General features: G+C 45.3%; 1 protein-coding gene across 5 annotated transcripts in view; it reads right to left on the reverse strand.

Moving 5' to 3' along the window:
- Positions 1-1,732: 1,732 nt before the first annotated feature.
- The window catches only part of samd4a (sterile alpha motif domain containing 4A), a 273,565-nt gene continuing 250,561 nt past the window's right edge, over positions 1,733-24,736 (reverse strand). For all 5 annotated transcript variants that reach the window (XM_072489709.1, XM_072489710.1, XM_072489706.1 and 2 more), the window contains one exon: positions 1,733-4,765. In XM_072489709.1, coding sequence (XP_072345810.1) covers positions 4,737-4,765 — 29 coding nt within the window. In that variant the 3' untranslated portion in view covers positions 1,733-4,736. The remainder of the gene's footprint in view (positions 4,766-24,736) is intronic.

Consider the following 24,736-nt stretch of genomic DNA (forward strand, 5'->3'; position numbering starts at 1 on the left):
CCATGCACAATGGGTGCCAGCTAACATTAAACTCCTTAGAGCTCAATATTCTGATGAACCCAACATGCAAAATACACCTTCCACACGACAGAACACCATGTCACTCCGTACAAGCACCTAACTCCTCAGTCACTGCAGGCAGCAGGCACCTTTTCTCCTGTTCTGGGAATTAAAACCATCAGTTATGGTTGGGCCACCCACCCATGTTGCATGTGCGTCGAGCTTAATATCGCATTGGTAACGTTGACTGGGGTTTTAACCGTCCTCTAATTATCACCAGGCAGCGCCCGTTCCACCGAGTGAAATATGGCACGAATGCACGGAGGGCAGGATGCACTCTCAACACCACTGAAGGCGCGCCTGTGAGATGTAAAATTCTATCCATGAAGTGCCATAAGAATTGCAAGAAACATGTCTCAGGTTAAAAAGTATTTAATCTTTTAAAATTCAGTTAGTATCTTGTTTAAACTACTAATTGTAATGAATGTTTCCAACCTGCTTTTGCTAATACTCAGCATTAACTCATTGTGACAGCCACTGGTAACAGATGACCACCTCAGACAGCAGGCCTTCTAGGTTTCAGATGTTCAACACCTAGCATAACAGCCTGAACCACTTGTGTTCAAACAGGTCAAGGAAATATATTTTCTACTTGTCGTCCACTTTTTGGTTTATTTAAAAACTGTTTATTACTTTATCAGAGTTACAAAGCCAGAGCTCAGAGTGTGGACAGGGGCAACCCCCTAATCCAGCTCCTTGCCTGATCCAAAAACCAATTCAAATTGAATCCAATTCATGGTCCCCACTACACATACCAGATCCAGGCACTACATCTGACCTCATGCTTATCTTAGCCAAAAAAGCTTCCCCAACACGCATTCTCTCTCCTCCCTCCCTCCCTCCCTCCCTCCCCCCCCCCCCCCCCCCCCCCAAACTCCCGCCAGCTGTACAAGTACCGTTGCTCATCAATCCTCATCTCAGGTCCAATCTAAGTCAACATAAATCAGCACACATCCTGATGTAATACGGAAAGCCTCCAAAGTGTAGACAGTAACACTGCAGCAAATGCAGTGAACAAATCCTTTCCCTGCTAGATATAAGAGAAGCGGAGTGCTGAAAATTTAATTGGCACTAACTTGCTGCTGTTTATTCATCCTCGTTTCACCAGGAAACCTGGAAAACCCATTGATCCGATGCAAAGTGAGAATTATCACTCAGGTGATTAGCATTTGGAAATCAAACATGCCTTCATAGGATTTAACATACCCTTCCACCCAAGTTGTTATCTAACAAGCTCAGTCAAAAAGGAATATTTCACTTTACCATTAATTGAATGGTGAATTCAGTCTTGTAGGCATATTTGCAAATTCGAAGAATACCATCATCCAACTTATTCTCAATGACATGGAGGCTTATTTGCAGTCTTAAACATTGTAAATGTTCTCCAAAGGATACACAGAATGAAACATAAGCACGTAAGAAAACATAGAAAGAAAGAATAAGCAAAATTAAGAAATGATTTGATGACCAAGTCAACCTGGGTTGTTCTAGCTTATCTGCTTATAGATGACATAAGAGGAAAGTAGTTTTTCCTGCTGTCTGCTTGATGAAAAAGTGATGTTGGACATGGAAAGAGAACAAGGGGTGAAAAATACATATGTTGTCCTTATGCTTTCTATCCATTTTTTCTTTCAACTGCTTGACAGATTCATAATACATTGAAGATAAAAGCTTTATGCAATGGTCAAACTAGGTGTGTGTATTTTATTTTTGCAGTTAAAAAAGACACATACACCAGTGTTACAAAAACTTGTATTAATCATCTCCCTTCACTTTCAATATAATGCTGATATGAAATAACCATCATTTTAGTTAAGTGACAGAAATGGGAGTAATAAATACATTGCAGCAAATTTGCTGTTTAAGTCACAAGAGTAATTCATTGGTAACTTTAAACAAGAACATTTGAAAACTATACACTTGCAAAGAACAGCAAGTAAAACATATTAGTGTTTGTCATAAAGCTTTAACATGTAACAAACGTGCTTTTTCCATAAGGTGACAAACTGTAAAAATATGCATTTATGTGCAGCAGTAACTATGCAAGAAACATACTTCTTGTACACTACCTTCTTTACAGAGGGCAACAGGAACATAAGCATGCATGCATTTACAATGAGGGGTTGCCTCTGCCTCACATGCAACAAAGGAAAAAAAGCAATAAGGGACTGTGTATTTTAAAGAGGAGAAGTTCTACATTGAACTCTTCAACAAAACTGCTCATAAATATATAGGGTATAATATAATAAAAAAGGGAGGAAGTATCCAGGTCATTACTGTTAGCGTTGCTGTTGCTTCCTATTCCTCCCAGAGGAATAAACATTCACTATTTTCTGAATCAAGATAAAGAAATACAAAAAATAAAAGCCACCATAGCAAATTTTGGTGACTTGTACAAAACAATTAAAATTTTTTATTTAGTGTTTTATACATAGTGCACACACATCTATTGCAAGACCTGCCTTTGAAAATATACAGAACTTTTAAAATATCTTCACTATTTTATGTCTTGCATTCCAGCCACAATCTCTTAAAGGCACCACAGCAACCTGGCAGAAATCACAGAAAACCTCAATTTCTGGCACAGCTAACTACAGTAGAATAAATGTTGTGTGTGGCTCTTCAACCTTGTTTTTTCATGTCCAGAAGTTGTTAAGCACTTCCAACATATTCAAAACAGTTACTAGGCCAGACTTTGTGCTGGGTTTGCAGAGATATCCTGTGTGCACAAAAATTTAACAAAACAAAAACAAAGACTATAAATATCAAGAATATGTCTTATCACCTTTGTTTTTGTATTGGTAGTGCTACCTTGCACTGTATAAAACAGTTAACACTTGGGGTAGGTGGAAGATACAAAAGGAAAGGCACTGCCGCTTTATTTCTAGATATTTGACTTCACAGCCTTATATGCATGCAATCATCATTTCATAAATAATTCATTTTACATAGGATAGTATTAATCAAGCTCTATACCTGCAGTCAATACAGGACTCAACAGAAGAACAGAGAATGGTGTCAGTGTTCTCAAGACAGAAGCCACATGTTAAAATTAATTCACTAGACAGCACTTCTTAGCAAAACAAATGTTTGTTGCTATGTAAATATTTAACCTATACCTTGTCAATAGTAATAAGCAATATTAAAAAATTAACTAAATGGATGTTAATATTTTGAGACATACTCATGGTTACCAGCCATAGCAAGTTAATACATAACATATCTAAAATAATACATCTAATTAATAGATAACCTCTGCATCTATAAATCAGTGGAGAAATAAATATCAATTCTGATTTGTAAATACTTTTAGGACTCTAGTTAAACAGCATGTGTTAATGTGAATGCAGTTGCATTACCTTTTCTGAAGCTGCATTCACCGTTTAAACATAAATGCATTATGTATAACACTTTCACCAAATTAAATTATAATACTGCATTTCCAACTCCCTTTCTGACAATACTATATCCATTTGTATTCACTTTCATCTCATTCCTTCCAATATTTCTCAGCACTTGCCTTTTCTTTTCCTTATATATTGTTCTAATCATCAAATTAGACTGTCTCTCACTCAGATGCTGAAGCTCTAGATTGCAGATATTTGAACTTACTTTGGGTATGTAGTTTACGGAAGGGGCAGGAAAAACATGCAGTATCTGGCAACTTGCATACTGCATCAATTTTGCTTTAACTGTAGATATAAGGCTTTTTGGATGGGGGGGGGAGGGGCAAAAATCTAAAGCAAAACAAGAGCAAGCAGCATACCTGCCGACAGTTAAACAAACTGCAAGGCCGATTAAGTTTCCTCTTACCATATTACTCAAGTCTCCAGCATTCAACAACATTCCAAATCCTCTTCTCACTTCATCATTTTTAAACATTTGTACCTATTTAGGACTAGCACTTACATTTACAATTTCTTTTAAAATGACCAAGTATCGCCTAGAAGTATGGTCTTGCTGCTAATCAGAAAAGCAAACCTGCTGCTATTGCAGAAGGAAAGAAAAATGCTTTAACAATACAAATTACAATGGCATACCTGAAAACGTTTATGTACCCTTTATGTTTATGTAAACAATATGTAAATTTATTTTAGTTACACTTAAATCACTCATTTCAAATCCCCTTTCATGACAATAGTACTTCAACTCTGGAAAGAGTTTAATAACCCCAATTAGATGCAATGAATACGAAAGACAACTTACATGTCATCTGTTTTGTTTTTGGTCACACATTTGTCCAAGTTTATAGATTTAAAAAAAATAATAACTTTTCAAAATACAGAAATGTAACCAACTGCTGTTGTGTTGCTTCAAGTTTAATCTTCCCTCATCACTACAAAAGGTCTCCCCATTCATTTGCCATACCTACACTAACTGCTCTGCTTACATACATTATGCCTCTATAGTATTAGGCATCTAGGAGTGCTGCACTGCAAAACCTTTTTCATGGACAGAATTATTTTTGTTTGACCTGATAATATTTCAGGTTTTGGTGATACAGGAACAATCCAGACTCTTGCACAAAAAATATGTTCATTACAGCTTGCAGAAACATAACACAAGGCATCAGTTGACCCTGTCTAGGGCATGGGACTGGAACTTGTGAACTGTGGTCTGAACCTGCAGCTACATTTTGTGGTTCAGAGCCAGCAGCAATGGTGTAGTTCAACCTTCTAGATGGTAGAGGTTCTGTCAACGCCATCTGAAAGTTAAAAGCAAAGTCAGTACTCAAGTTTTATTGCTAACAGATTACATACAGCAATAAGTCACTGTGCAATCTAATATTTTTATTTAAAGTTATTAAAAGTTACACAATACCATTGCTTTTTAGGAATCATGACAAACATTCAGGGTTTTCCAATAGTGCAAACAAAACAATAAAAGTACAACTTACTCATGGAAACATTGGGCTGGATTTTATGTGGTGACTGGAAAAGTCAGTCTTAATTCTGGTGACTTAGGATCCGGCTGCCGGCTTGGAACAACCTTAATTGATTCAGAGTGGGTCATCGTTCCCCCATCTGGGAGGAGGCCTGTCCTAGAGAGCTGCCAGCCAATCTGATTGTCTGTCAGCTCTGCAGATCCTTGGGGGGGGGGGGACACCAGATATTAGAGGCCATGGGGGGGGGGTTTGGTTAAAGACCATTTTTGATCAGTGGTGGCCACAAATAGTGCCTCTGATGGCCCCTTGCGCACCCCCCTCCCCCGCCCCTCAAGTGCCTTACCCCTCTAAGGATTTTGGTGCATAGAACTTTCCAGATCTCCGTTTCATACACCTTGAAAAGTTTGCCCTCATCTGGGCAAAAAATGCATCACCAAACACGTAGTTCTAGACGTTCCCCTGCAGACTATAGCAATTCAGGCCATGGGCCACCACTTTACTGGCGTACCTCTTTCCCGTGTGACCCATCCAGCACTCTGCCCGAGTCAGGGTGAATACAGGTGTGTCGAATGTATGTGCTGGAACGGTCTGATTAGGAACTATCCTGATGTCTCACAGCCCAACTGGTTGATGTCATGCCAAAATCCTAAATTTGGGCATGACAATGTCCAGGCAATGTCTCTGTTATTTACTCAAGGGGAATGCACCATGATTGTAGGTTAAATTAAAGTTTTGGAACGTTTGCTACTTTAAAGGATCTAGAATTATCCTAGAGTGTTTTTGGGAAGTATTTAGGCGAATTCCTGCATTTGCAAGAGAATGTTGCAACATCTTCTCAGGGATGAGAGCAGCAGTTGACTTGCTTACACCAAAGCTGCAGTAATGGCGGTTATCATCTCAGTAGACGAGCACCTTTTAAAAATAAACCTGAACTCCCGGTTATTTACTGAATCATGCCACAAGATTCACATATCAAACAAAACCTTTACTGTACAAGAGTTAAACAAAACAAGTACTTCAAACTTAACACTATACTTCGTAAACACCTACTATTAAACACAAATTTCAATAGAACACTCTCTAACACTAATAAGCTATTTCCACACAAGAGTTCTCCTACATTTTACAGGATCATGTAGATTACTTCACTTCTCCCGGGACTAAATCAAGGTGTGCCACAGCTGTCAGGAATTCACTTTGATTCTCACTATTCCCCAATATATAGGATTTCTTGCGTTCCTTTCACTAAGAATCTACTTGGCTGCTCCCTTCAACTCAATTGTGGACTCCCTAGCTCAAGCATGGGCCTCACTGCCCTCTTGCTTAGTCACTCCGAAATCAGAAACACCCTGGTTCTTCATAGCCGTCTGCTCATGGTCCACACCTTCAGGCAGACTCTCTCTGCTTCGTCCGAGCTGCTCTGGACCCAGTCTTCAACTGAATACTTAAGAAATCACACAGGTAAAACCAAAAATGTCTCCCTGAATCTTCTATGGCAAAGTGACATGCCTGGGTTGTCCCAGATAAGTGATTTAAATGAATTACTTCCAATTCTCTTTGCTCTGGGAAACAATATGAATAATTAAAACTTCTTATTGAATCAACTGTAGATGTCATGTACCCATAAAGAAGCTCAATGTTTAGTTTCCAATACTTCCCACTATGATCTTATTAAACAAACATAGGCCACCCTTTAATTTGCAAGTACTGTTAGGTCTGTTTACAAGATTGTCAAACCAGGTGTATCATTTACCCTACATTTAAAATTAATTCCCCAATTAGAAGTCATACACTCAGAAAATATGAATACAAACTTAGATATTCGTAACAGTGCCTCAACACATGGAGCAGGCTGCAGAGTGGGCAAGCTCTACCATCCCCTCTGCCAAGATGGAGCCAGGCTCCTCCATGCGCCCTCATAGTTACAAGATGTTGTGTGACATGCCCTCCAATCTTGATATGCACACTCATTCATCCCCCATCATAAACCCATTCCATCTCTGTACCTGCATCACTAATGCCTCCAGACCTGCATCCACAGTGTGCCCCCCCCCCCCCCACCCCAACTGCCTTGGTGTTCACTTTGCAATAATTTACATTGTATCGATATTTTTTTATACAACTCCCCTATAAGATGCAGCTTGCCTTTAAGAACAGCAGGCTGGCTATACCACGTGGTCTGCAAACAAAGCTGTAGTGCCCTCAGGCTGCAGGGAACACTCGAGCAGACTGCAGTGCCAGAGCTATTCAGGTCAATACCACAACCATTCACATGAGATGGGCACACAAAGTTTGTGGGTTGCCCACTTTAATTTTAATGGGCATAGGCAGGTTGCAAATCATGACCCCAGCGCCCAAAAAGTGAGGTTGACCAATTTCTAGTCCCAAAGATTTAAATATTTGAAGAATAATTCCTTAGAAGATGAAGAAGTTGATACGGCATGCAAGGAAGATAGACTTAATTTCATATTCAACCTGCAAGATTGTATGAAGGAGAAAGAAAGGGAGGTTTAATTGTTCAGGAACAGAGGATGAGAGAGGATGAAAAATACAAAGGTTATTAACTTTCTCTCCAGCAGCCAAAGCTCCTGACACCAATGGCTTCACAGCACTTTGTAAGTAAGAAACCTGCTCCAATACTTCTCTACTATACTAAGGATATCCAGACTAATGCTCCATAATAAGCTTAAGGTAGCCACATTGCTATATCTCAAAGGGAATGGGCAATTAATTGTTCCCCTCGCTAATTTTAACTGCAAAATTCTTACCAAGATCCTGGTATCTCATTTGGAAGCCATTCTTATCTATCTGACATACAAAGGTCAAGGAGGATCGTCAAAAATAAATATATTCTGACTTCCGGTGACGGTGGGCGGGAGGCAGCCGCGCGTTGGAGGGCTCCCGTTCGGGAACGGCATTGTCGGGGAGTAACGCCCGGTCCTAGGGCCAGCGACGGCATTAAAAGTCGGGAGACAGCGCACAGAAAAGGATGTCAAAAAACAGCAAAAAAACGGGCGTGAAAAAAGCGGCTGAAAGTCCATTGGGGAGTGGAAAGGTCACCGCGGGGTCAGCAAAGAAAATGGAGGCTGGAGCACCAGGGGAGGCCGCAGTGCTTACGGCTGAAGAAATAACTAAGGTGATGGCTGCGGAATTCGAAAAGCAGTTGGCGCAGATTGCGAAATGCATGGAGACGGTGAGGAAGGAGATGAGGGAGGTTTTAAGTGCGCTGGTGGAGGAGGCGGTTTCCCCGGTGATGACGGCGGTGGCGAGCGCAGTGGCGGAGGTGCGAGAGCAAGGAGAGGCGCTGAAGGAAATGGAGGAGACGTTATTGCAGCACGGTGATCATTAGCAAGGTGCAGTGCGGCATTGTATATCCAGCGAAGCTGAGGGTGACTTATAAGCTCAGGGACTTTTATTTTGGAACAGCGGAAGAGTTTGCGAAGGCAGAAGGACTGTGGCAGAACTGACAAATTGAGGAATGGCCATGTGCCGATGTAACCTCATGACTGTATTTTCTTCTTTTTTGCATCACTGCGCGTGGGTGTAGAGGCTAAAGGAGCCAATGTTGTATATATTTGGACAAGGGAAGGGACAGGACTTTCACTCAAAATGAGGGCTCTTTGGGGTGTAGGTGGATATGCGGGGTTTGTGTGCTAAAAGGGGATCTTTGGGCTTTCCTAGGGCCGGGCAAGGGGGAAAAGGGACCCAGGCGGGGGCCTCCACGCTGGCCGGTTTAAGCCGGCCAGTGAACGGGAGTGAGGTGGGGGGAGGGGCTGAGGCCATCGGAGCCTGGCAGAACAGTGTCCGAGTGGTCTAGCCGGGGTGGAAAGTTGGGGGAAGGAACATAGGTTGGGAGGAGGAGTTTTACAAGAGGCAGTGGGCGGGAGGAGCTGGAGACTTGGGGGGGGGGGGGGGGGGGGGGGGGGTACAACTCTGGGATATCATGTACGGTACTCTGTCAGAGGCTGGACGGCGTTGGTTGGGGGGGGGGGGGGGGGGGGAGCTGTGTAGATTAAGGGTGACTACGGGTAATCCCCGATTCCTTTTTGTCATTTGTTTATGTAAACATGTGGGCTGATGTTTGGGGGTTGGTGGGCGGATGGGATTGTTGTTATTATGGGGATTGACATATCTTACTGATTATTGTTTATTGTTGATGGGTGTAAATATGGGAGAAAATGTGAAAAAGGAGGACAATAAAAAAAATTAAAAATAACATTTTAAAAAAAATCTATTCTGTTCAACTCTGACAACTTCTTGGTTGGTTCAAGAGACAATTTGTATCAACCGTTCAAACAGTTGTGGTTTCACTTGATGCTATAACTACTCTTAGCTCAGAGGAGGGGTAACATAGGCAGCTCCCACTATGCAGAACCTCAAGCTGTGATATATTTGGCTTTCACAATTAACAATAAAAATCCAATACAAGAAATAACATGCCAATACAAGAAAGTAAAAATAGCCTCAATTGCCGAGTCTTATTCTTCACGGGAGAAAACTAGAAGGGTATTTCAAAATATCCAGGTTTCTCCCCACCTCAATTTTAAATCTTCAACTTTCCTCAGCCTTGGACAAAAATCTTCATTCTACCACAGAGTGCTGTCATTCACCAATACACCATCTCCCATTCATCATTTAAAGCACATGAAGCACTGAATAGGGTTTTTAGTGCTTTCAATTGGCAAAATATTTTAATCTGGAGATGCGTTAACTTTTTTCTTTTATAAATCTGTTTATTCTCTTCATTTTCAACATTTTCTTCAATAAACAACTGATGCACGATCAATGACCACTCAAGCGAGGTTGTAGTCCAAGTGTAGGCTTTAATAAGCTAGATGTTTCCCCCAGCAGCTCAACAGAATGAAGGTGGCTGGGGCGGCACGGGCTCTTATACCCCGCCTAGCAGGGCGGAGCTACCATACACCTTGACCAATAGGAAGCATACAGTTTCCATCAATGGTGTTCCAGCATTACCAGGTACCGTAATACCTCTACTACCACATTCACCCCCTGTTAAAAAAAGAGAGTCCGGCGGGGGTGGTGGCCTGATACTACAAACATGGCAACGTGGCAAAATTAGTTATGGAGGTACCATAATACCTCCGTACAGCGTTTTGTAACTATTTACAATTCTATTAACTATTTACAATTTATGGTTTAAATTTACAGTTTACAATTTAAAATGAAGCAATCAGTCGATCGGGGGCCCTGGTCGTCCTCTGTGATCGTCGGAGCTTCGGTGGTGACTCCGGTGGAGGCTCGGGCATCTGTGACTCCGGGAGCGTGGCTTCAATCTCCGTGGCAGCTTAGACACCCCTAGACGGCGTTGGTGGGGAAAACGGTTGACCAGGGAAGGGAGCGCCTGCGGGGTGCGTCGGTGGGTGGGGCGGCCTCGACGGGGCCGGCAGAAGGACCGATCCTCCTGTAAGGTGCCCGGGTGGAGGGGAGGGTGGGACTGGTGGCTGAGGTGTGCGTGGGGCTCCGGCGGGCGCCAGGTCTCGTAGGGAGACCGTAGCTTGTCGGCCGTCGGAGTACGCCACAAAGGCGTACTGGGGGTTAGCGTGGAGAAGATAGACCCTCTCGACCAACGGGTCCGATTTGTGAGCCCGCACGGGTTTTCGGAGCAGGATGGGTCCGGATGTTGCCAACCAGGTCGGGTGCGAGGTCCCAGAGGAGGACTTCCTGGGGAAGACAAGGAGATGTTAGTGAGGTGTCTGGTTGGTGGTGGTACAAAGCAGTGACCGGATGGAGTGGAGGGCATCCGGGAGGACTTCCTGCCAGCGGGAGACTGGGAGATTCCTGGACCGTAGGGTCAGTAGGACGGTCTTCCAGGCCGTTCCGTTCTCCCTCTCTACCTGTCCATTACCCCGGGGGTTGTAACTGGTCGTCCTGCTCGAGGCGATGCCCTTGCTGAGCAGGAATTGACGCAGTTCGTCGCTCATAAAGGAGGACCCCCTATCACTATGTATGTAAGCGGGGAACCCGAACAGTGCAAAGATGCTACGGAAGGCCTTGACGACGGTGGTTGCGGTCATGTCGGGGCAGGGGATGGCGAATGGGAACCGGGAGTACTCGTCAATCACGTTCAGGAAGTAAATGTTGCGGTCGGTGGAGGGGAGGGGGCCTTTGAAGTCCATGCTGAGGCGTTCAAAGGGACAGGAAGCCTTTATCTGGTGCACTTTCTCTGGCCGGTAGAAGTGCGGTTTGCACTCTGCGCAGATGTGGCAGTCCCTGGTGGCTGTCCTGACCTCCTCGATGGAGTAGGGCAGGTTGCGGGTCTTGATAAAATGGAAAAAGTGAGTGACCCCCGGGTGGTAGAGGTCCTCGTGGAGGGTTCGGAGGCGGTCCACTTGTGCGGTGGCACATGTGCCGCGGGATAGGGCGTCAGGAGGCTCGTTTAGCTTCCCGGGACGATACAAGATCTCGTAGTAGTAGGTGGAGAGTTCGATCCTCCACCGCAAGATCTTATCGTTTTTTATCTTGCCCCGCTGTGCATTATCGAACATGAAAGCAACCGACCATTGGTCAGTGAGGAGAGTGAATCTTCTGCCGGCCAGGTAATGCCTCCAATGTCGCACAGCTTCGACTCTGGCCTGGGCTTCCTTTTCGACTAAGGAGTGGCGGATTTTGGAAGCATGGAGGGTACGTGAGAAGGCCTGCCCACTTGGTTGAGGGTGGCCACCAGAGCTACGTCAGACGCGTTGCTCTCGACCTGAAAGGAGAGGGACTCGTCGATGGCGTGCATCGTGGCCTTTGCAATGTCTGCTTTGATGCAGCTGAAGGCCTGACGGGCCTCTATCGACAGGGCAAAAGCTGTGGATTGGATCAGGGGAGGGGCCTTGTCCGCATAGTTGGGGACCCACTGGGCGTAGTAACGGAAAAACTCTAGGCAGCGCTTCAGGGCCTTGGGGCAGTGAGTGAGGGGGAACGCCATAAGGGGGCGCATGCGTTCAGGGTCGGGGCCTATAACTCCATTTTGCACTACGTAGCCGAGGATGGCTAGGCGGTCGGTGCTAAACACGTATTTATCCTTGTTGTATGCAAGGTTAAGGATCTTTGCGGTCTGGAGGAATTTTCGGAGGTTGGTGTCGTGGTCCTGCTGGCCGTGGCTGCAGATGGTGACATTATCGAGATACGGGAATGTTGCCCGTAAACCGTACCGGTCAACCATTCGGTCCATCTCGTGCTGAAAGACCGAGACCCCGTTGGTGACACCGAAGGGAACCCTTAAGAAGTGGTAGAGCCGCCCATCTGCCTCGAAGGCAGTGTATTTGCGGTCACTAGTGCGGATGGGGAGCTGGTGGTAGGCGGACTTAAGGTCTATTGTGGAGAAGACCTTTTAATGCGCGATCCTGTTGATCAGGTTGGATATGCGGGGCAGAGGGTATGCGTCCAGCTGTGTAAACCTGTTGATAGTCTGACTGTAGTCGATGACCATCCTTTGCTTCTCCCCGGTCTTTACCACCACTACTTGAGCTCTCCAGGGACTGTCGCTAGCTTCAATGACTCCTTCCCTCAGTAGCCTTTGGACCTCTGACCTAATAAAGATCCGATCCTGGGCACTGTACCGTCTGCTCCTGGTGGCGACGGGTTTGCAATCCGGGGTGAGGTTCGCAAACAGGGAAGGCGGGTCGATCTTAAGGGTCGCGAGGCCGCAGACAGTGAGGGGGGTATAGGGTTGCCGAATTTGAAGGTTAGACTTTGGAGGTTACACTGGAAGTCTAAACCTAGGAGTGTGGCCGCGCAGAGGTGGGGAAGGACGTAGAGACGGAAAATTTTGAACTCCCTTCCCTGGACTGTGAGGTTTGCTACACAAAACCCCTTTATCTCTACTGAGTGGGAACCGGAGGCCAGGGAGATATTTTGATTAACGGGGTGGACGGGGAGGGAACAGCGCCTTACCATGTCAGGGTGTATGAAGCTCTCCGTGCTCCCAGAGTCGATTAGGCAGGACGTCTCGTGCCCGTTGATAAATACAGTCGTTGTAGCAGTTGAGAGTGTTCGAGGCCGGGACTGATCCAGAGTCACCGAGGTTAATCGTAGCAGTTGAGTGTTCTCTTCGGACAGTGTGTGGTCAGCCAAGCTGGGGTCCTGGGGGTTCATCAAAGATGGCAGCTCCCATTGGTCGCACATGGCTGGGGGTGTACAAAATGGCGGCGCCATCCCGTTAACGTGGCGTCCGTGGGACAAGATGGTGGCGCCTGGGGGCCTCACGTGGCCTCGGAGTAGGAAGATGGCGGGGCCCGCTGGCCGCACGGGGACCATGGAGAGGTTTGTGGTGGTGGTCCGCATTCGCCGCCGGAGACCGCGGCAACTGCACTGGCCTGGCATACCACCACGAAATGGCCCTTTTTACCGCATCCGTTGCAGGTGGATGCACGGGCCGGGCAGCGCTGGCGGGGGTGCTTGGCCTGCCTGCAAAAGTAGCAGCTGGGCCCCCCGGGGTTGCCAGGCCGCCTTGCAGAACAAGCTTGTGGGGGGGATGGGGGATATCGCGGGGTCGGCCGCGGAGGGGTTCCATGCTGCCCATGGATCTGCCGCGCGGTCGGGAACGTAAGCGCGGGCGTTTCTGGAGGCCACATCCAGGGAGCCTGCAAGGGCCTGTGCCTCCTTGAGACCTAGAGTATCTTTTTCTAGCAGTTGCTGGCGGATTTGTGAGGATAGCATACCTGCCATGAAAGCGTCCCAGACCAAGAGTTCAGTGTGTTTGCTCGCCAAAACTTGTGGGCAGCTGCAGTTTCTCCCCAACACCAGGAGTGCACAGTAGAATTCTTCCAGCAATTCCCCAGGGGTTTGTCGCCTCGTTGCTAGCAGATGCCGGGCGGAAACTTTGTTTACCAGGTGAATATAATGTCCTTTTAGCAGCTCTATTGCTGCATCGAAGTCTTCCGCTTCCTCGATGAGGGTGTAAATCTCCGGGCTCACCCTTGAGTGCAGGTCTCGCATTTTCTGTTCTCCTGTGGGTGCGTTTTCGGCCGTCCCAAGAGATCCTTTAAAGCACGCCAGCTAGTGCTTGAAGATTGCTGCTGAGTTCGCCGTGTGGGTGCTGAGTTGCACTCACTCTGGCTTGATTCGGATCTCCATCCATTTAAAAAAAAAAACTAGCTTATTATATCGATGCACAATCAATGACCACTAAAGCGAGGTTGTAGTCCAACTGAAGGCATTAATAAGCTAGACGTTTCCCCCAGCAGCTCAGGTACAGAATGAAGGCTGCTGGGGCGGCACGGGCTCTTATACCCCGCCTAGCAGGGCGGAGCTACTATACATCTTGACCAATAGGAAGCATACAGTTTCCACCAATGGTGCTCCAGCATTACCAGGTACTGTAATACCTCTACTACCACAACAACCAAAGAAAAAAACAAAAACAAATACAATAACAATCCCCCACATACAAACCACATCCCGTTCGATATACAGACCAAAACATCCACCGTACATTTCAGGTAAAAAAACAAAAATTAACAATCAATCCATAAACAGTGTAACCAAAGACAACATGTCGCCGACCCTCCCCTTGTACCCCCCTAATGTTCAATGGCAACCAATTCTCAGAAGTGCATAATAAACAGCCCCCATGAATTGTGAAACCCTTCCTCCATCCCCTTCAGCTGAGACTTCACCTTCCCGAGAGTCAAAGAAATTCAAGTAGGTCCCCCTGCCGAGCCGTGTCACAGGATGGAGAAGCTAACCTCTACCCCAACTGGACCCACCTCCGGGCAATCAAAGAGGCAAAGGCTGTTGCCAACACCCTCAGACCCAACTCCTGCACAGACTCTTCTCCATTCTAACCCACTGGGACTCTCTCTCTCTCTTCTCTCTTCTCCCCCCACACCCCCTCCCCACTTTGACCCAACTCTTCACCTTTTCAGCATTCACCACCCAGTAATGATACAGTAGATTCGGGAGGCCCAACCCTCCTGCCAGCCGTTCTCTCTGCAGAAGTACCTTCTCAAACCTAGCCACCTCTTTAAAAAACGCCTTTGGTAAAAAACTCGGCAGGCACTGAAATATAAACAAAAACCGCAGCAACACATTCATTTTAATCACCTGCAACCGACCTGCCAGCGACAGAGGAAGACCATCCCACCTTGTCAAGTCCGCCTTCACCCTCCCCATTAAACTAGTAAGATTGTACCTACCCCCGTCCTATGCCACCTGTGCACACCACTGTTATACAATGCCATCTTCACGCAGCCAAAGACCGCCCACCTCCTTGCCAACTCCACGGTAGTCTTGGTATATACATATACCAGCTCCAGCCCACTGCACTTCCTGCTTCTGCATTGCCCAACTTAGGACTTTCTCCTGCACGCAGTACCTATGGAAACAAATAATCGTCGTCTTGGCAGCTGATTCGCCTTTGGTTTAGGCCTCCACACCTTATGAGCCCGATCCAGTTTATACCTGGGGGGAACTAACCCCTCCCCCAAGAGCTCCGCCAACATCTTGGCAAAATACTCCTTCAGCCTCTGGCTCTCCACCCCCTTGGGCAAGCCCACGATCCTCAGATTTTGCCACCTCGCTCTGTTTTCCAGGTCCTCAACGTTTGCTCGCAGACCCTTGTTGGCCTCCACCACCCTCTGCACATTCTCACCCATCAAGGTGAGCCAATCGCTGAATTGCGGTAAGGCCTCCTCACTCCCTTCAGTTTCTCTCCCTGCTCCCGCACCTCGGCTGATGTCCTCGACACCGCTGCCTTCACCGGGGCAATCGCCTTCTTGACCAGCACCTTCAATGCTGTCATCATCTCCTTCCTCATCATCTTCATGTGCTTTGCGAACTGTTTTTCAAGTTCCAAAACCATCACCTCGGTCATCTTTTCTGACGTGAACAGCAAGGCCGCACCCATCGACCCAGCCTCCGCCATCCTTCCAGTTCCGAGCAGACCCTTCCACTCGACAGCGAACCTTCACTTGTCCACTTCTTCACGGTGGTTTTCCTTGGACATCTTCCTTCCTTATGTCTTCCTGCATTTATTTAATGAAAAATTGACCCTGGGACAATTAAATTCTAAAAGAAATTAAGCCTCGTGTGACTTCCTCCCACGTGCCGCCACTGGAAGTCCTCTGGAGATGCATTAACACACAATGAACTTAATTCTATTGGGTAAATTAAAGCACGATTTCAGAACTTTTATACACTGAACATTACATTTGCTTTTTAATGAAAATTGTTAACATTTGGACTTGGGATGAGATGGTTAACTGCAAAACGCAAGTATTTTAAAATTATATTGGCAGTAACACTGCCTCTATACTGGGTGTTACCTTCTAACAAACACAGAAAAATAGTGAATTACTCCTGTAGTTGCTACAATATTTGAGAGGACTTTTGTTTAAAATAGGAAGTTGAAGATATCATTTGAAGAACTAGATGAATTCAATTACTAAATATTTTAAAATTAATTTTAAGTAGTTTACATAAAAGTTCTATACAACATGCCTCTAAAAATGTTGAAAGTTATATCATTCAGATATCAAGTAACTTGAACTCAGAAAAGGATTAAATAGTTTTTTTTTGTTGGAACAAACACAGACTGATTTTATTTCAGCAAAAACAAAAATGTTAACTTTTACCTACCGAGAATAGAAAACTTACTGTTCAGTTGATGACAGGCTGGAGAGGCTTTCACTGTACTGAATTAAAACTAGCTGACTGCAAATAAAACTTTACCATAAGTCAACTCAACACTGTACTTTGCTAGGAAAGTGATGTTTAAGGAAATGCCTCACGGTTTGCTATACTAATAAGCTATTTAAGAGACATGCAAAGCAGATGGCACATGGACACAGCTCACTTTGTTAGAACTCTGGGGCTTAACATATGGACAGCAGTACTGCATACCAAACCACACCACATTATTGGCTGAGCTTTCCCCAAAATATTACTAATAAATGGTTTTAACAGAGACTCCGTTGTGGATCTACAGCTTAATTATAAGTAGTACATTCAGTTTCCATTTTAATAATGAAATCATATATAAATCTGCCAAGTTAGAAGTTGTATGTCAATAATCAGAGAATGCTTATTAGAAAATAACTTGGACACGGGATGTACTGTTTTGACCAGATCAATCCTATGAATTCTGGATTAACATTCATTTTGAATCAATGCACCTGTATACCAGAGATACACACATATTGTTTAATTGCTCCAAAAATCAAATAAGGTTTGATATTTATTTAAGCACTATTAAAGATATTTTCTCCCATGTAATGTTTATATTGCAGTACACAGGACTATGCTGCAGATCTTGTGCATGTAGAAATCATCGTGCAGCACTCAAAACAGCTTGTGAAAAGATGCAAAAAATGGTGCACTTTAATTATGTACATTAGAAAATGTGTTGATTGGTTACCATTAATTTAAATCAACCATTGTTGTTAAATTAAAGTAATAAATTGCTAAAGCCTGACGTCAACAAGGGATCAGATGTTCCAAATGACACTCTCTGCCTTTTCAGCCCCCAAGTTCGATTTTAGAAGGAGCTTATAAATTTGAAATGAAATTAATCATGCATCTGTTTCACTTAAGTGGGGATTCAGGAATGCATGCGTCATCAATGACAGCCAAGTTAAGTTTTTGAAGCCAAATTCCATTGAACAAATTTACTAGTTTTTAAATGATTAACTGAATAAATGAAAACATTATTTAACCTGCACAAAGGTGTGTGGGCCTAGATAGAGTGCTCTTTCGGAGGTAGGTGCTATGGGCCGAGTGGCCTCCTTCTGCACCGTCGGGATTCTATAGAATGCAGTAGATGTATTAATGGATTTTTCAGAAGATATTACTTGGATTGAAGGAGGGTTGAAGTGGTGTACTTCAAAGGTCAGTCCTGGCATACAATCTTAATTTCAGAGCACAATCTTAATTTTCTGATTATATACGATAGAAGCTTTGAAAAATAGTTAGGTAGAGCACAAAAGACATCAGGGAGACAAAGACTGATTAATCGAATGGGTAGACAAGTAGAGGATGGAATTTAATGCAGAAAGCTGCAAGATAATACACTTTGGGATGAAAACAAGAAGTGAGAGGATACACTCAATGGGAAGACACTGCAGGATGAATCGAGACCATCGAGACAATAAATATCCAACTCTTTGAAAAGCAAGTAGATCAAGTCAAAGAAAAGGTGAACTGTATTTTTAGATTTTAAAAACACAAGCACAGAGCCATGATAAGTTTAAATAAATGATTGTACCCTGCGCTCGCTGACCTACATTGGCTCCAGTCCAGCAACATGGCTTTACAATTCTCATCCTGGTTTTCAAATCCTTCCACATCTTTGCCCCTCCATATCCCTGTAATCTCCTCCAGCCCACAACCCTCCCAGATATCTGCGCTCCTCCAATTTTGGCATCTTGCGCATTCCCAATTATAATTGCTTCACATTTAGTGGCTGTGCCTTCAGTTGCCTAGGCCTCATGCTGTGGAATACCCTCCCTACACCTCTCAACCTTGCTTTTCCCTTTTAAGATACTTTTTAAACCTACCTTTCTGATCATGCTTTTGGTCATCTGACGTAATACTTATCTGGGCAGCATGGTGGCACAGTGGTTAGCACTGTTGCTTCACAGTGCCAGGGACCCATGTTCGATTACCGGCTTGGGTCACTGTCTGTGCGGAGTCTGCACGTTCTCCCCGTGTCTGTGTGGGTTTCCTCCGGGTGCTCCGGTTTCCTCCCACAAGACGTGCTTGTTAGGTGAATTGGACATTCTGAATTCTCCCTCTGTGTACCCGAACAGGCGCCTGAGTGTGGCAACTCGGGATTTTCACAGTAACTCCATTGCAGCGTTATCAGCCTACTTGTAACACTAATGAAGATTATTATTATTATAATATCGCCTTCTGTGGTTTGGGCTCATTGTTATATAATGTTCCTGTGAAGCATTTTGAGATGTTTCATTGTGTTAAAGGCACAATATAGAGACAATATTGGTTAGGCCATAGTTACTGTATTGTACACAGTTTTGGATACTCCATTACAGAAAGGATATTAAATCCAGAGAGGCAGCATATATTCACCGGCATTGATGCCAGGGATAATAAACTATAGTCACGAGGAGAGGCTTCCTGCAGCTGGCATATGATATATTCACTAAAATCTGACTTAGTCACTGCAAGTTTAAAGTGCACAATGATTATGAAAATAAAATCAAGAAGATATAAATTTCAGATTCTTGTTTTCGATTAATTTACCCGAGTGAAAAGAAAACTTTACGGATTGCCAATCTATGCCCCTTCTAAAGGCTTCTTTTACCATAAATGTGGATGAGACCAGTTAAAAGGATATTCTTCTTTTTCACATAAAACTATCCCGAATATTCTAATTATACAGATGCCTCATTTGGTTTTTGGGCATGCTTGCATGACATTCCGTTTTCACTTACCACCCAGGGCATGTTCAGTCATACTGAGACACAATGATTCCAGTCTGTTGTTTATATCAGGTTCTGTCACTGGCACTTGGAACTCTGAAAAGCAAAATGTGAACCCATCAGGAGTGAAACTGAATTCATAAGTGCCACACCAAGTTATTTCTGCTTCTGAAAATTGTACAAGTAATTTTCAAAAAGACAAGTCAGAGTCAAATTTTCCTCTCCTTGAATGGCCAATATGGCTTCTTAGTAAAATTAAATTCAGGTAGTTGGAAAGGGCAAGAGTTATGGAATGAAAAATGACACTGATATTTGGGCCCATTTACAGGTTGGGACAAATTATTTGCATAATCAGTAATCTGGCTTTACATGTGACTTGGGGACTATAGAGTCGTCAGTGGACATTAAAGTTCCAAGAGCAGCCACCTCTCATTCCAGTAAACATATACAGTAGAATAAACATGCTTCACTGTGTTACTGTGAGAGGTAGACCTACAATCTGGCCTTGCACAAGGACATACATTTTTTCCTCCCAGAGGAGGTGATCAAGATGAATGTCTGTGAGTATAAGGAGCATGGGGTATATTCTCTCTCATCGCAAATAGAATGGAAACATTTGAATTGTAACCAAGGATCAGATGGCCTTTGCTAGTTCCATGACAAAGAATTAAACTGGCTCAAAATTTAACTCTCGATAGAAAAAAAGCTATCAAAACTGAAACATTTTAACAAGACAATTCATTGTAATCTGGTACTTTAAAACCACTGGCATTTTCATAGTGCTATGTAATGCAGCCACTGACAAAGCACCATAATATACAAAGAGGGATATGACATCATTGTGGAATATTGATGCACTATTCCAATCTGAAATAACGAATGGTTGAAGCTCAGAATGAGGGGGGGGCTTGAACCTCCTCAAGAGTGGCAATTGGCATTGGAATACCACTCTGTGCCCAATTTCTTACCTGATTTTTTTATTCCAAGCCTGTCCGACTCAAACTGGGTATGGGGAGGCGCAAAGGCGGGAGGGCATGGAGGGGCACGGCAGAGGTTTTGATTGCCACTCTGAGCCCAGTTTCTTACACCAGTCGGCCTCAGACTGTATAATAGCTACCCAGAAGTTACAAGTGCTTTTAATTCTTCAAGTGCTTTGTAGGTAACTTTTGGTGCAAGCAAGTTGGAACCATCTGAAGTTTGCCATTTAAATCAGATTTTTGGATTGTTCCCAGGACATGGTAATTGCTCAGAGGATGTTTGTACTTCTGGGCAATTGCTGTGCAAATTTTACCTGGGAGCATCCAAAGGGCATTCCCAAATGCATCTTCAGGGTACTCCCTAATACGATGCTGGGAAGCTTGGAAGTTATGGACCAATATCCAAATGAAAAAAACAACAACATGAATTATGACGTACAAAGAGAAATTATTCACATTTACATTTTTTTTCTGGTCAGTTAACTTCCCTAATTAAAACTTTATTTTAATCCATTCCTCAATGCATAACAAATTATTTTGTACAATTTTACTATTTGAGAGTTGTTACGGTATTACAATAGACTAACAGATGATCTGTTATGGTGTTCAGTAAGCTAAAGGTTCCAATTGTGCAGGAGTGTTATGCCTTGTGGCATTACCTGACACACATATTGGGAAAGAAGCGTGGGGTACATCAGAACTGGGAGATGTCAGGGCCTAGCAATACTTGGCACATTCAGTGCTAGAGTGAGGTTCAAGGAAGATGGGTGAACGGTCCTGTATACACAGAATGATATCCTGAGATTTGAGAGGATTTGAAAGAGAATTATGATCTTGGTATTTCTGAGCAGAGGCCAGTTCACTGGCCAGGTTGAAGGGTTCCAGTAGTATTGGAGACTTTTCAGGTCTGCAGTATAGCAGGTAGTAAGGTTTAACAGACTTGGGGTGGAAGGCCACGCGAGAAGCACAGGACCCAATGACTGGAATACTTTAGAAACAACAATTCCATCACCTTCAGCTCATCTGTCAAGACCTCTTTCCTGTTCTTATGTAACCTTCCTGTTCTTATGTAACCTCAAGTAATGTCCGCGTTGTTCACTTCTTTTTTTAAAAAAATATATTTTATTAAAGTTTTTCGATCAAAAAGAATTTTCCATTTTTACAACTTTGTAACAAAATGTACATTGACCGTTACTTAAACAATATATTAACTAACAACAAGTGCAGAAAAAGAAATAGTAACATTGAAAAAATAAATATAATTATAAACAACTAGCATGGAAAAAAAAACCCAAGGACCCACATGTACCCCCCCCCCCCCCCCCCCCCCGGGTTGCTGCTGCTGTCTTTCCCGTTTTCCCTTATCGCTCTGCAAGATAGTCAAGGAACGGTTGCCACCGCCTGGTGAACCCCTGAGCCGAACCTCTTAGTGCGTACTTTATTCGCTCCAATTTTATAAACCCTGCCTTGTCGTTTATCCAGGCCTCCACACCCGGGGGTTTAGCTTCTTTCCACATAGGTAGAATCCTTCGCCGGGCTACTAGGGACGCAAAGGCCAAAACATAAGCCTCTCTCGCCTCCTGCACTCCCGGCTCTTCTGCAACCCCAAATATAGCCAACCCCCAGCTTGGTTCGACACGGACCCCCACCACCTTTGAGATCACTCTTGCAACACCCACCCAGAACCCATGCAATACCGGACATGACCAAAACATGTGGGTGGGGTTCGCCGGGCTTCCCACGCACCTCCCGCACCTATCCTCCACTCCAAAAAATCTACTCAGCCTTGCTCCAGTCATATGCGCCCTGTGTAGAACCTTGAATTGGATCAGGCTGAGCCTGGCACACGCGGACGAGGAATTTACCCTTCTTATGGCATCTGCCCACAGCCCCTCCTCAATCTCTTCCCCCAACTCCTCCTCCCATTTACCCTTTAGCTCCTCTACCATCGTCTCCCCCTCGTCTCTCATTTCCCTGTATATAATCGGACACTTTACCATCATCGACCCATGCCCCCGAGATCACTCTGTCCTGGATCCCCTGCGCCGGGAGCTGCGGAAATTCCCTCACCTGTTGCCTTGCAAATGCCCTCACTTGCATATATCGGAAGGCATTCCCAGGTGGCAACTCGTATTTTTCTACCAGTGCTCCCAGACTCGCTAACGTCCCGTCCAAGAAAAAGTCCTTCAATTTCACAATTCCTGCTCGTTGCCAAGATTGGAATCCCCCATCTATCCTTCCCGGGACGAACCTGTGGTTGTTCCTTATCGGGGACCACACCGAGGCACCCGTCACCCCCCTATGTCGTCTCCACGGCCCCCAAATCTTTAAAGTCGCCACCACCACTGGGTTTGTGGTGTATTTTTTCGGGGAAAACGGTAATGGCACCGTCGCTAGTGCTTTTAAACTTGTTCCCCTACAGGACGCCATCTCCAGCCTTTTCCACGCCGCTCCTTCTTCTTCCCTCATCCACTTACATATCATAGACACGTTGGCGGCCCAATAGTAATCACTCAGGCTCGGCAGTGCCAGTCCCCCTCTGTCCCTCCTACGCTGCAGGAACCCCCTCTTTACCCTTGGGGTCTTTCCAGCCCACACAAAGCTCATAATACTCCTATCCACTTTCTTGAAGAAGGCCTTTGTAATCAGTATGGGGAGGCACTGAAACCTCGGGAGGACCACCATTTTGACCGCCTGTACTCTACCCGCCAATGACAGGGGCACCATGTCCCACCTTTTAAAGTCCTCCTCCATCTGCTCTACCTGTCGTGTCAAGTTAAATTTATGCAAGGTTCCCCAGTTCCTAGCCACCTGGATCCCTAGATATCGAAAGTCCCTTGCTACTCTCCTCAGCGGCAGATCATCTATTCCCCTGCCCTGTTCCCCGGGGTGCATCACAAATAGTTCACTCTTTCCCATGTTCAATTTGTATCCGATGAACTCTCCAAACTCCCTGAGTGTCTGCATTATCTCAGGCATCCCCTCCACTGGGTCCGCCACATATAGCAGCAGATCATCCGCATATAATGACACCCGATGTTCCTCTCCTCCTCTAAGCACCCCTCTCCACTTCTTAGAGCCCCTCAGCGCTATGGCCAATGGCTCGATTGCCAACGCGAACAGTAACGGGGACAAGGGATACCCCTGTCTTGTGCCCCTACGTAATCGGAAATAGTCGGATCGTTGCCTGTTTGTAACCACGCTTGCCACCGGGGGCCCCGTACAGGAGCTGAACCCATCTGATGAACCCCTCTCCAAATCCAAATCTCTTCAGTACCTCCCACAGTTAGTCCCACTCCACTCTATCGAATGCCTTCTCTGCATCTCCATCGCCACCACTATCTCCGCCTCCCCCTCCGGTGGGGGCATCATCATTACCCCCAGCAACCTTCGTATGTTGCATTCAATTGCCTCCCTTTAACAAACCCTGTCTGGTCGTCATGTACCACCCCTGGGACACAGTCCTCTATCCTAGTCGCCATCACCTTGGCCAGTAACTTGGCGTCTACATTTAGGAGGGAGATGGGCCTGTATGACCCGCACTGCAGCGGGTCTTTGTCTCGTTTCAGGATCAACGATATCGTCGCCTCCGACGTCGTCGGGGGTAGTGTCCCCCTTTCCTTAGCCTCATTGAAGGTTCTCGCCAGGAGTGGGGCCAGTAGGTCCACATATTTCCTGTAAAATTCCACCGGGAACCCATCTGGTCCCGGGGCCTTTCCTGCCTGCATGTTCCCGATTCCTTTTACCACCTCCTCCACCTCAATCTGCACTCCCAGACCTGTCACCTCCTGCTCCTCAACCCTCGGGAACTCCAACTGGTCCAAGAAGTGCATCATTCCCTCTTTCCCCTCCGGGGGTTGGGACTTATACAGCCTCTCATAGAATGACTTTAACACCCCGTTCACCCTCTCCGCCCTCTGTTCCATCCTTCCCTCCCAGTCCCTAATTCCTCCGATCTCTCTCGCCACCCCCCTCTTCCTAAGTTGTTGGGCCAGCAGTCGGCTCGCCTTTTCCCCATACTCGTATTGTATTCCCTGCGCCTTCCTCCACTGAGTCTCTGCCTTACCCGTGGTCAGCAGGTCAAACCCCGTCTGTAGTCTCCGTCTTTCCCTGTATAACCCTTCATCCGGGGCCTCCGCATATTGCCTATCCACCCTCAGAATCTCCCCGATCAGTCTCTCCCTTTCTTTACCCTCTTCTTTCCCCTTGTGGGCTCTTATGGAAATCAGCTCCCCCCTAACCACCGCTTTCAGCGCCTCCCATACTACTCCCACCTGGACCTCTCCATCATCGTTGACCTCTAGGTACCTTTCAATACATACCCTCACCCTTCCACATACCCCCTCTGCCAACAGTCTCATGTCTAATCTCCAAAGTGGGCGCTGCTCCTTCTCCTCTCCTAGATCCAGATCCACCCAGTGCGGGGC

The sequence above is a fragment of the Scyliorhinus torazame genome, chromosome 2, assembly GCF_047496885.1.
Source record: "Scyliorhinus torazame isolate Kashiwa2021f chromosome 2, sScyTor2.1, whole genome shotgun sequence".
NCBI lineage: Eukaryota > Metazoa > Chordata > Chondrichthyes > Carcharhiniformes > Scyliorhinidae > Scyliorhinus > Scyliorhinus torazame.